We start from the raw sequence: 12141 nt of genomic DNA on the forward strand, positions 1-12141 counted from the left end.
ACCTCCCAAAAAGAAATCTCCAGATCCTCATTGTTTCATTGGGGAATCCTACCAAACATCATTTTCATACAATCCTTTCAAGAAAACTGAAGAAAAAAGATGACTTTTCATGAAGTTAATATTACCCTGAGAGCAAACCCAGAAAAAGATGGTACAAAAAAAGAAAACTCTAGCTTTTTGCATGAATATTGACATAAAAATCCTTAACAAAATACTGAAAAATAGAACTCAATAACATATATAAAAAATATTATACTCTATGACCAAGTGGGGAATATTCCAGAGAAACATTTGAAAATCACTCAATGTAATCCACCATATTAACAGACTAAAGAAGAAAAATATCTCTGATTATACCAATTGATGCCAAAAAAACCCCACAGTTGATAAAATTCAATACCAATTTATGATTTTTTAAAAAGTCCTAGGAAAACAGGAATGCAAGAACTTCCTCCTGATAAAGAGAATCTACAGAAAACCTAGAACTAACATTATACTTAATCGTGAGAGACTAATCCTTTCCCCTATGATCAATCATTTCACCCAGCAAAGGCAAGGATATCCATGTATATCACTCTGACTCATCACAGTGCTTGAAGCTTTTGCCAGTGTCATAAGTTAAGAAAAGGAAATAAACGACATATAGATCAGAATGTAACACATAAAACTCTCCTTATTTTCTTTCAGGTAACATGAAGTAGTAACTACCTAGGTAAGTCCAAGAAATCTACTAAAAACTCCTAGATCTAACAAGTGAGTTCAACAAGGTCGTAGGATATATGATGAACACACAAAAATTAAATATACTTCTATATTCTAGCAACAAACACATGGACACTAAAATTAAAAATACAATACTATTAAAAAATACAATACCATTTATAATCACTGAGAAAAATAAGTATAAATCTGACAAAACATGCATAAGATTTATATGCTGAAAATTATACCTATAAAAGAAATCAAAGATTCAAATAAAAGAAGAGTATGTTGATGGATTGGAAGATTCAACATGGTAAAGATAACAATTGTTCCCAAACTGATATACACGTTTAATGGAATTCCCATCAAAATCCCAGCAAGAAGTTTTTGTAAATATACATGAAATTATTCTAAATTTCATATGGAAAGATAAAGGAACTATAGGTTTCAGAAAGAAGAACAAAGTGGAAGGAATCAGTCTACTGATTTCAAGACTTATATAGCTATAATAATCAACATTCTGTGTTACTGGTAGAGACACAGACATGTACATAAATGGCACAGAACAGAAAACCCAGAAATAAATCCACATAAATATGCTCAAATGATTTTTGACAAAGGTACAGAAGCAACTTAATGGAGGAATGATATCTGTTCAGTAAATGGTGCTGAACCAATTGGACATCCATCTGTAGGCAAAAATGAACTTTAGGTCTCACACTATACAAAAACAACACAGTTGATCACAGACTTAATTATAAATTATAAAATAATAACTTTTAGGGGAAAAAATGACATAGAAGAAAATGTTCAGAAAAATAAAGAAGAAAATCTTCAGGATGTAGGGATAGACAAAAAGTAAGACTTGTTACCAAAAGGACAATCCATAAAAAGAAAACGTGACAAACTGGTCTTAAGCAAAATTAAAATTTTTTGCTCTGTGAAAGACCCTGTTAGGATGGAAAGACTAGCTAGAAAGTGGGAGGAAATATTTGTCAACCACTTACCCAATAAATCACAATAGTTAAAATATATAAGAAGCTGTCAAAAGTCAACAGAAAACACAAACATACACATGTAAACAAAGAAAAACAATAATCCAATTAGAAGATGAGCAAAAGGCAGGAAGAGATTTCACTAAAAAGCATATATAGATGTCAAATAAGTAAATGATAATATTCAACATCACTAACCATTAAAGAAATGCAAAAAATAAGAAACAAGCACTGACAAGGATATGGAGAGAAAGGAACCCATATGACTGTTGGTGTGAATGTAAACTGGTGCAGCCACTCTGGAAAACAGTATGAAAGTTTCTCAGAAAATTAAAAATAGAAATACCATATGCTCCATTCATTCCACTTCTCAGTATTTACCCAGGGAAAACACTAACTCAAATGGATATATGTACCCCTATGTTTACTGCAGGATTATTTACAGTAGCCAGGACATGGAAGCAACCTCATTATCTACCAATAGATGAATGTATAAGGAAAATGTGGTGTATATCCACAATGGAATATTACACAGCTATAAAAAGTATTTAATTGTGCCATTTGAGGCAACATGGATGGATCTAGAGGGTATTATGCTAAGTGAAATAAGTCAGACTGAGAAAGACAAATACCATATGATTGTACTCATAAATGCAATCATTTTAAAAAATGAACAATCAAAAAACAGAATCAGAACAATCAATACAGAGAACAAACTGATGGTTGTCAGAGGGAAGGGAGGTGATGGGTTGGACAAAATGGGTAAAGGGGAGAGGGAGATCCAGGACTCCACTTATGAAATGAGTAAGACATAGGAATGAAAATTAGAACATAATGAGTACAATGATATTGTAATAGTGATGTAACAGGACAGAGTAGCAACATTTGTGATGAACATAGCATAATTTATAAACCTGTCATCTCACTAACTTCCACACCTAAACCTAATGTAATATTTTGTGTCAACTATACAAAAAAAAAACAAACAAAAAAAAAAAAAACAAGAAAAAGTAACAGTCTCATGGAAAGAAATTAAATCTGAACATGTTGTTCTTTTAAATAAATTAATTAACTTAGTTAAATTAAAAAACAAAGAAATGCACAATAAAATTATAAGGAGATAGCACTATATCCCTTTCGGCATGGCTAAATTAAGAAATAGTGCTGATATCGGGTGATGAGGATGCAGAGAACCTGGCTAACTCTTACGTTGCTGATAGGAATATAAAATAGAAGTTTCTTAAAAATGAAACATGCAACTACTAAATGGACCAGCAACTGCACTCATGGACATTTATTCCAGGGGAAAGACATGTTCACACGAAAAAAGTTTTGTTTTTGTTTTCTGTTTACATGAATGTTTACAGAAGTTGTATTTGGAATAGCCAAAAACTGGAAACAACTCACATGTCCTCAAAGGTAAGTGGTTTAACAAATTGTGGTACAGCCACACCATGAACTCCTACTCAGCAATAAAACCCAACAAACTATTGATAAGGTAACAACCTGTATGCATCTCGAGAAAATTATACTGAGCAAAAAAGGCAATCTCAAATGTTATGTACTGCGACAATTAGTTTGAAATGTGAAATTGTCAGGTCCACTGTACCCAGATATTTGGTCAAACATTATTCTGAATGTTTCGAGGGGAATGCTTTGGATGAGACTTATATTTAAATTGGTGGACTTTCAGTGAAGCAGATTGTCTTCCAGAATGTGATTGGGTTTCATCCAATCAGTTGATGGTCTGATAGACCAAAAGGCTGACCTCCCCAGTGTAAGAGGGAATTCTCTAGCCTTTGGACTTGAACTGCAACTCCTTCCTGAGTCCTCAGCCTGCCGGTCTCCCTCATCAGAATTTGGACTCACCGACCCTCCACAATCATGTGAGGCAATTCCCTAAAATAAATCTCTTTTTCTCATATCCTTATGTGTATACACACATCCTATTTGTTCTATTTCTCTGGAGAACAAGGACCAATTCACATACTAGCTAATTCCATTGATATTATGTTCTTTAAATGACAAAATTATAGGAATGGAGGAAGGATTTGTCGTTGCCACGTTGGGAGTCAGCAAGAGTAAGAGGGAAGTAGGTGTGGCCATACAAGGGCAACATGAGGGATCCTTGTGGCAATAGGAATATTCCGTATCTTGACTACAGATGTGAATATCCTGTGATATTACACTGTAGTTTTACAGGATGTTACATTGGGGGAACCTGGGTAAGGGGTATATGGGAATTCTGTGTTACTTCTTACAACTACAGGTGAAACTAAAATTATGTGAAAAAGTTTAACTTTGAAAAAGTAAAAATATATGTATTTTGATTATTTTATTGCAATCCTCCTTGAGGTCTGGGAGATGCGCTTAGATGATCACTCAGATGAATAAACCATTCAGCAACTGTAACATTAAATAACATCCATTCTCCCAATTGAACAAGCCAGAAACCTATCTTCCATTCTAAGTTTTCTCTCTCCCAAAACAATTAGGAAAAAGTCCATCTTCATTGCCAAAATATATCTTGAATTTGTTACTTCTCCTTCCCTGCTACCACCATTATTTTTGGTGGTAAATAGCAAATATGAACTGTTGTAAGAGCCTTGCAGTTAATTATGCCTCTCCTCTTTCATGGGTGCCCCCATCCAATCCACCCCTAACTCAACAGCATGAGTAATCTTAGAACATATAATGGAGCCTATCACTTCCATGCATAATCCCCTCCACGGAGTTCCCATTGCCCTTGGCATGAATCTAAGTTGATTCCCATGGCTCTTCCAGGCCCTGAGTACAGTGGCTATTTCCCCAACAGCATCCCTTGCCACTTCCTCTTGCTCCCTTGCTTTAACCCAACTTCTCTTATTCTCCAACCAAAGATTTTCCCTGCCTCAAGTTTGGCACATACTTCCCCCCTCCACCCCTCCTGCCCATTCTTCAGGCATCAAGGAAAAAGACAACTCTTCAAAGAACATTTTTCTGCACATGTTTTTCTAAAGTGGGCACGCTCTGTTGGTCTCCTCCTCAGTACACATTTTGTTTCTTTTCTAGAACGTAAGCCCCATAAGAGCAGAGACCTATCTGTTCCATTCCCTGTTGTAACTGATGCCTAGAAAAAGGCAGTGTAAATATTGCATTTATTAAATGTTAAATCGATAAATGCCCAACGCCAGCTTTAAACTCCTCTTCCCCCTTTGCAAGACAGCACGCGGAAACTCTTCTTGAATTCCCTTCATTTATTAAATAAATACTTACTGAGTGCCCACTATGCACCAGGCATTCTCACAGGCATGGAGACTAACCAAATGAGCAAGGACTCCACATTCATGGGACTTAGATATGGTGGGGAAAGTGGAACACAATAAATAATAGACAAGTAAATAATACAATAAAATTTAATTAAAATAATTTAAATATTTAAATAATTAAATATTTTGTTATTATTAATACAATGTTATAGATAACAATTATATCATTATAATTATTATTCATTGATTTATTATTTAAAAATTTAATGTTTACTGTTTTAATTATAAAAGATTAGTAAACAAAATTTCAAGCGTAAGTGCTATGAAGAAACAAAGCAGAGTAACAGGACTGAGAATGAGTTGGGAGGGGCAGGTGCTGCCCACATTAAGAAGCCTGGTTAGAGAGTCCGAGCTGCCGTCTGAATGCAGAGGTGCCAGCCACATACAGATGTGGGACAGACAGCTCTAGGCAGAGGCCCAGGGGTGCAAAGGTGCTGGGCCTGGAACATATTAAACAAGTCTGAGGCCAGTGTAGCTGAGCAGAGGAGGAGAGGAGCGGGACAGAGGTCTCAGCATCAACGAATGAATGTTACACCAAATCTGTCTCTCCTGCAACAGTAAAGAATGTGGGTTTCCTTCTGAGGGTAACTGGGAATCCTCTGGATACTTTAAAGCAAAAGGGGTTATGGTCTGGTTTAATTTTTAAAATCATTGTTGGCTGTTCTCTCAAAAGGGGCTGTAAGGTAAGAATGGGGCTAGGGAGGCCAGGTAGTTAAGTCAGGACAGATGCTGGTGGCTTGGAGGAGAGAGTACCTAGAGAGGGTGAGAAGAGGCAAGCTACAGGGGCAAATCTCAACTCAGAAATCTTAAAATACACTGGACTTCCTCAGGGACAAGGAGTTTCCAGTACTCCCTTGCATTCCTAGCTTGGCCCAGTTTGAACTTACTTGATTTGGTTCCCCGGAGATGGCTTTGCATTACCTGCCCCAATGAGAGAGCATGCTGGGATCACTGGTTTTCTTTCTTCCCTTTTATAGAAATAAACTTTTGTCTGGTGTTACAGAAAAGAAGAAGAATGAAAAAAGAAGGGGCTCTTTTCTATACTTGGAAACTCTCACCACCTAGAGCTATTGCTATCTATTAGGAAGATTAAATTAATCAAAATATAATCAAAATCTGACCTAACGGGTTTACGGTGTGAAGCCTCAAGAACAACCACACAGAACCGGTTTCACCCCACCCAGCCCGGATCTCCTGGTGATTCTGGGCATGGAAGCACCTCTCTGCGCGGCCCCAGCCCGAGAGCAAAACACAAAAACCTGACTTTATCACAGCCAGGTAAACACGAAGATGCCTCCGTGCAATCGACCCGCAGCTCCTCTGGGCGCAGGGCCAACTCTCCCGAGAGGCCGAAATGCAAGGGCAGTCCTCCCAGGGCTCAAATCCACCAACGCAATCACCGCAGCTGACTCCGTCCACCCCCACCCCGAGACAACTTAAGCCCGTCCCTTCCTTCCTGGTGCAGAGATTACTCATTCGCGGGCAAGAGTGGAACGAGGGAGAGCTGGCCAGTGGAACGACCCAGGCTGGTCTGGGGGGGCTCAAGGTCCTGCGTCTGTCCGGGTCAGCGACAGCGTTCTCCCCGAGAGGAGGAGGACAGCTCCCTGCACGCACGCTCAGCCCCAACCCGGAGCGAGAAGTTAAAGGCTCACCCGATCCCACGGCGCATTCAAGCCCAATTCTGTCTCTCAAAAGGAAGATTCAAAAAACAAGGTTGGCACAAATCAGAAGGTAACTCATGTTTCACAGCCGCCCAAAGACTCTTTCTTGCAGTGTCAGCGGATGGCAGTCCTCCCAGGGCTGGGATTTCCCGTCACTGGGAAATGATTCCCAAGAAATCCTCTCCCCGTTGCGGACGCTCTTGAAAAGGGGCTTGCGCATCACCAGCCGAAACTGGCGCAGAAAGCCAGGCGCTGGCTGTGCACTAATGCCTGTGTAGGCTAATGGGCTAACTTTGCTCCCCAAAGCTTAGTTCTACAACGGATGTTGATGAACGAGTTAATCCACATAAAATGCTGAGAGCAGCTCCTGGCAACAAGCAACACCTCAGTAAAGATTAACTATCACTAATAGTATTCATTAGTGTTTTTCTACTGGAAGAAAAAAAAAAGCCTCTATTGAGTGTTTGTGATTCCGTTTGTCTGTTCTTATACATTGTGAACTCCTAAGTGTCTTATTTATCTCATGCCTCTCAGAGCCTGGGACTGTGCTGGGCTCAAGTTTGTGGTTTGAGCTAAATTATTTACTGAGCTGGGTTGCTCCACGGAGGTAATAGAAATAAAAGGGCCGTAGGGAAATAAAAGACACATGAAATCAGAGTCTCCTTTACCTCTTCGCTTTGTCATAAAAACAAAACCAAAAAACCTCTTCACTTTTTGTCACTGCCTGCTTCTTCATAACATCCCTGGTTTGGGGGACTGTTACGTATCTCCTCTGCTGGGAACTGGTTCCGACTGAGCCTCAGTGGAACCAGTGATAATAGTCACCAAACACAGTTCAAGCTCAACAAATTTTGATACTATCTGGGCTCCCACAGGGACTGAACATTACAGAGGAGACACAGAAGGGTACAGAGTTGGGGTGCCCGGAGTGGCTCAGTTGGTTAAGCCTCTGCCTTTGGCTCAGGTCATGATCCCAGAATCCTGGGATCCACTTCCACATCCCCACATCGGGCTCCCTGCTCAGTAGAAAGTCTGCTAGTCCCTTGCTCTCTGCCCTCCCCCCAGCTCGGGCTCTCTCTCGCTTGCTCTCTCTTAAAAAATGAATAAATCTTAAAAAGAAGAAGAAGAAGAAGAAGAAGGGTACAGACTTAAGTCAAATGAGCAGACACTCTGAACTCTACACTCCAACAAGCACCTCTCATCATACGCCAAACCAATAATAATAGCAAAAACAATAACAACCAACATTTTGCTGGGCACTTATTATGCACTAGGCTAACCACTTTCCTATCATATTTAATCCATATAGCAAAACGAAGTGTGTTCTGTTATTTTCATTTTATTCAATGAAAAAAAAAACCAAGGCACAGAAAAGTCACTGGGAGCCAACTGCTTAAGGTAATACCACCAGCAAAATTTTGAGATTCAAACCCAAGTTCATGGCTCTCCAAAGCTCATTCGGGTAAACCACTCAAGCCTACAATGGCCTCTGGCCATGCAGCCCAGCTCTAAAGCATAAACACTGCAGTACTGGTTCTCTGCAGACCAGAGTGCCGCACTTCTCCCATGGCCCTCGTCTTTGTCTCTCCCACAACATGAAATGTCAACCAACATCTCATCTTCTACAAAAGGCCACAAAGATTTTCTTTTTTCACCTGTCCCTGGTTACTGCCGTACTCAACATGTGTTAAATTGTGACCGTCTCTGGGTTGTGACTTACACCTGAGGGACCTGCTCCCACTTTCTTTTGCTGGTGCACAAGCATTGAAGCCACAAGTCACTAAGGCAAAACATTGATTAGATTCTCCTCCACATTCAGCCTCTGCTGAAATTAGATTTGGACTTTAAAGGGAATGGCCAGCCTGCTTCCTTGCCTTGCTCCTCCTCCTCTAATGTATAACTAGTAGAAAGCCGGCGAAAGGCAGGAGCGGGCCAGTTGCATGGGCCACACACACCCCAGGACTTGGAATTAAGAGGAGGACTCTCAACCGATAAAATGACAGAAGATAAGGTAAAGCAGCATTATGTTCATTTTAAATCGGCCTGAGGAAATGAACAGGGGGATTTGTTCAATGGTGAGCACAGGGAGGATTTGGGGGATGTTGGGTATAGCGACCATAGGTTGAAGCTACTTCTCTTGGCCAACTGATAGTTCACTCAGCTGCTAAAATATATATCATAGTCAGGATTTTATATATCTATTCAGAATTTTAAGGATATTTACTCTGTTTTCTGAACAGTCTGTGTAACTTTCTCTGAAGAAAATTCTGCATAACCATATTACTGAAGAAATGTGCAAAAAAAGGGTAGATAAACCTGAATCTAACTAATCATGAAAATCGGTCTGAAATTTTTAAAAATGACAATGAATGAAAAACAAGAGATAGAAGGACTGTTCTAGATAAAAGGAGACTAAGAACTAACAACCAAGTGCAAAAAGTGATCTCAGATCTTGGAAAGAAGGAAACAGTGTAAAAGACAATATGGGGACAGTTGGAAAATTTTTAAAATGTGCTGTTACATTAGATAATATTAGTATATCCATTACATTCTTGGATGTGATGATGGTATTGCAATTATGTGGGAGAATGTCTTCATTCTTAGTATGTGCTCAAGTATTTAGGAATGAAGTGACACGAATATCTGCAACTGATTTTCAAATGATTCCAACCACACTACATACATACCTGTGCATTCCCACACATACACAGTGAAAGTTAACCAGATGTAAATGTTAGCCATTCCTGAACACAGGTATGGAGTATTCAATGCCCTACTTTTTCAACTTCTCTGCAGATATGATACTTTCCAAAATAAAAGCTTAAAAATGAAAAGGTCACAGTGCTGTTGTTCCCTTATAAGTTTTCCCTAACCAAACACGCCCACCCCTTCACACAATCACACGAGTAGGTAAATCTGTGGCCCTGTTAGGAGGAGGATACCTGAAGTTCTGACCTGTTGTAACTTACTCTGCTGAGCATTTCATGTGAGTAAGTGATAAGGCTAGGAGCACAGACTTTGTGCTTAGCCAGGTTTGGATTTCGAGTATGCCGGTGCTACTTAACTATTGTGAGACCAAAGTTTATTTAACTGAGCTTCGGTTTTTTATATTGTGACAAAATAAGAACATATGGGGATATAATAAGAGGATATAAGATAAGCGATGCAGGGAGTCTAATAGTTCTTTATAGTCTGGGAATATATAAATGAGCTAATATTTGAGAGACACAGCTGACAAACATTGTAATGTTAATAGTTATGTATTTATATGATGTATTTTAAAAACAACTAGGACTTCAAGATTTCCTATTATAGCCCAGGATAAAGCTAATGTAGTTAGCATTTTAAAGATAATATAAAGACAAATATTAAGTTAGTAACTATACAGATAGTATGTAGATTTGATAATCATTAAGGTAGTGTTCAAATAACTAAAGCATATCAGATATTGCAAAAACGAAGGTAATGTGCTTGCCACAGTGTCTGATACACTGTAAACGCTCAAGCTTCATTTTGAACTACCACTAAATTCCCTTTAGAAATTATTGTAGAACTTTTCTTAGAACCAAGGACCTGCCTAACAATGGAAGCCAGAAATAATGAGAATTGATGTAAAGCACGATGTTTTGGCTTTGGAAATCTGCCCTGACTTTGAAAAAAGTGGGGTAAGCATGGCACGGAGGGTTAAGAGACCTGAGTTCTCACACTGAGTATGTCCAATAATGCACGGCATAACTCAGACAAAGGACCTGAATTCAGTTTCTTCAAGTGAAAAACGAAGAAATGAGACTAGAATCCTCTGTTTTCTAAGGTCCCTTTCAGCATGAAAATTCTATGACTTGAGAGGCCCCTGGAGTCTCCCAAAGTTGGGTGCAAGATCACCTTTAGGTTGGCATTTGGAGCTATGGAGTTTAGAGGAAAGACATCAGCTTCTCCTCCCTACTTAGTCTGTAACTCCTGAAAATTTGCCTTTTTGATTAGAAATGGGAGTTTTAAGAACACCAGCTCTGGGTTTGAATGCTAGAATATCTCTTACTTACTAGCTGCATGGGATTGAGTATATCACTCCATCTTCTATAAGCCCTGGTTTCCTCACCTGCAAAATGGGGATAATCTCTTTTACTTTGTAGTATTGTTGTCAAGATTATTGGTGAGGTATGAAAAGCTGACAGGTAGTTGGTTGACAAGAGAGATAAATGATATGCTAATGTGATTAAAGATGCAATTGTTTATTAGCCCTTTCATTATAGGAAGACCACATCGTGTATCTTATTTAATCTTTATGATAATCCCATGCAATAACAACCCACTTGCCCAATCTGTGTACTCCCACATTTATCCTGTGGCATATCTTTCATTAGATGTGGAACCTAGTTTCTCTAACTTAAAATTGTTAAGCTCTAAGCAAAGGCAGTCTTGTTAAGAGTCAGGCTTTATATCTTGTAGCCCATGAAGAGGTGAGAGACAAAGCTTGAAGATCTTCAGCCACTTTGTTAGGTTTGTGGCTTTGGAGAAGTTCCTTACCTGTTTATACTGATTTTTCCATATGTGACATGATAATAGTAATTACTACCTACAGAGTTGTTGAAAGAACAAGCAAACCATTTAGAACCCAGAGCCTGGACAAAGTAAGATCCTAAGTTCTCACTGTTTTCATCAGCTTCTATGTACATAACCTTGAGTCAACTTCTTAGACATTAGATTAATGAGCAGGACTGATGGGCTCATTCAGACTTAGAAGACTGACTAAGACACATAGAAGATTGACTATAAATGTTATCTCTTTCACTTCATGACAGAAAAAGAAAAGATGGAAAGCAAAGAGCCAGTTTAAGGAAGGTTCAGAGAGGGAAATTAAACCTGAAATAAAACAGAAAGAAAGAGAGAAAGAGAGGGAGCGAGGGAGGAAGGAAGATAGGAAGGATGGAAGGAAGGAAGGAGAGAGGGAAGAAGGAAAGATACAAAGTTTCAGAGACTTCTATATTTGGGATTATCATTTCAGTTCGGAATTCAAGTAACCTTCTTAAAATTGATAACATTGTTCCTTACCTGACCAACTAGGGTAAAATTTCTATCTTAGAAATTAAAGTGGGGAAACTGCAGCCCCCTCCCTGCCTCAGGATGGCAAGACCAAAGCCAACTCTGAAAAAGAAGCCAGGAAGACCATAGGACAAGAACTCTAAAATTTCTAAACGTTTAAAAACTCTATTTCCTTCATAGTTCCTTTTTTTCATTATTCCTATAATATGAGAAATTGGTCTTAGGGGCAGCCCCAGAATTGCTACAGTAATGACTTAGAACACCTTGATGAGAAAGTAATGAGACAGGAGCTCCACAGAACTTCAGTCTTTGAAAATTAAATTTCATTTTTATCAAAGTAATGTAGGAGCAGCTAACACTGTTGTGACTTAGTGTGTGTATTTGGAGTGGCAGGGGAGGGACAATGAAGCTTATGGGGGAACCAACTCTGCTATG

General features: G+C 39.0%; 1 protein-coding gene across 1 annotated transcript in view; it reads left to right on the forward strand.

The window, feature by feature from the left end:
- The first annotated feature begins 8521 nt into the window (after nt 1-8521).
- The window catches only part of SLC2A2 (solute carrier family 2 member 2), a 31220-nt gene continuing 27600 nt past the window's right edge, over nt 8522-12141 (forward strand). Inside the window, exon 1 of the mRNA XM_046001985.1 lies at nt 8522-8677. Within this exon, the coding sequence (XP_045857941.1) occupies nt 8663-8677 (15 nt within the window). The 5' untranslated portion in view covers nt 8522-8662. The remainder of the gene's footprint in view (nt 8678-12141) is intronic.

This window comes from Meles meles, chromosome 4 (assembly GCF_922984935.1).
Source record: "Meles meles chromosome 4, mMelMel3.1 paternal haplotype, whole genome shotgun sequence".
Lineage (NCBI taxonomy): Eukaryota > Metazoa > Chordata > Mammalia > Carnivora > Mustelidae > Meles > Meles meles.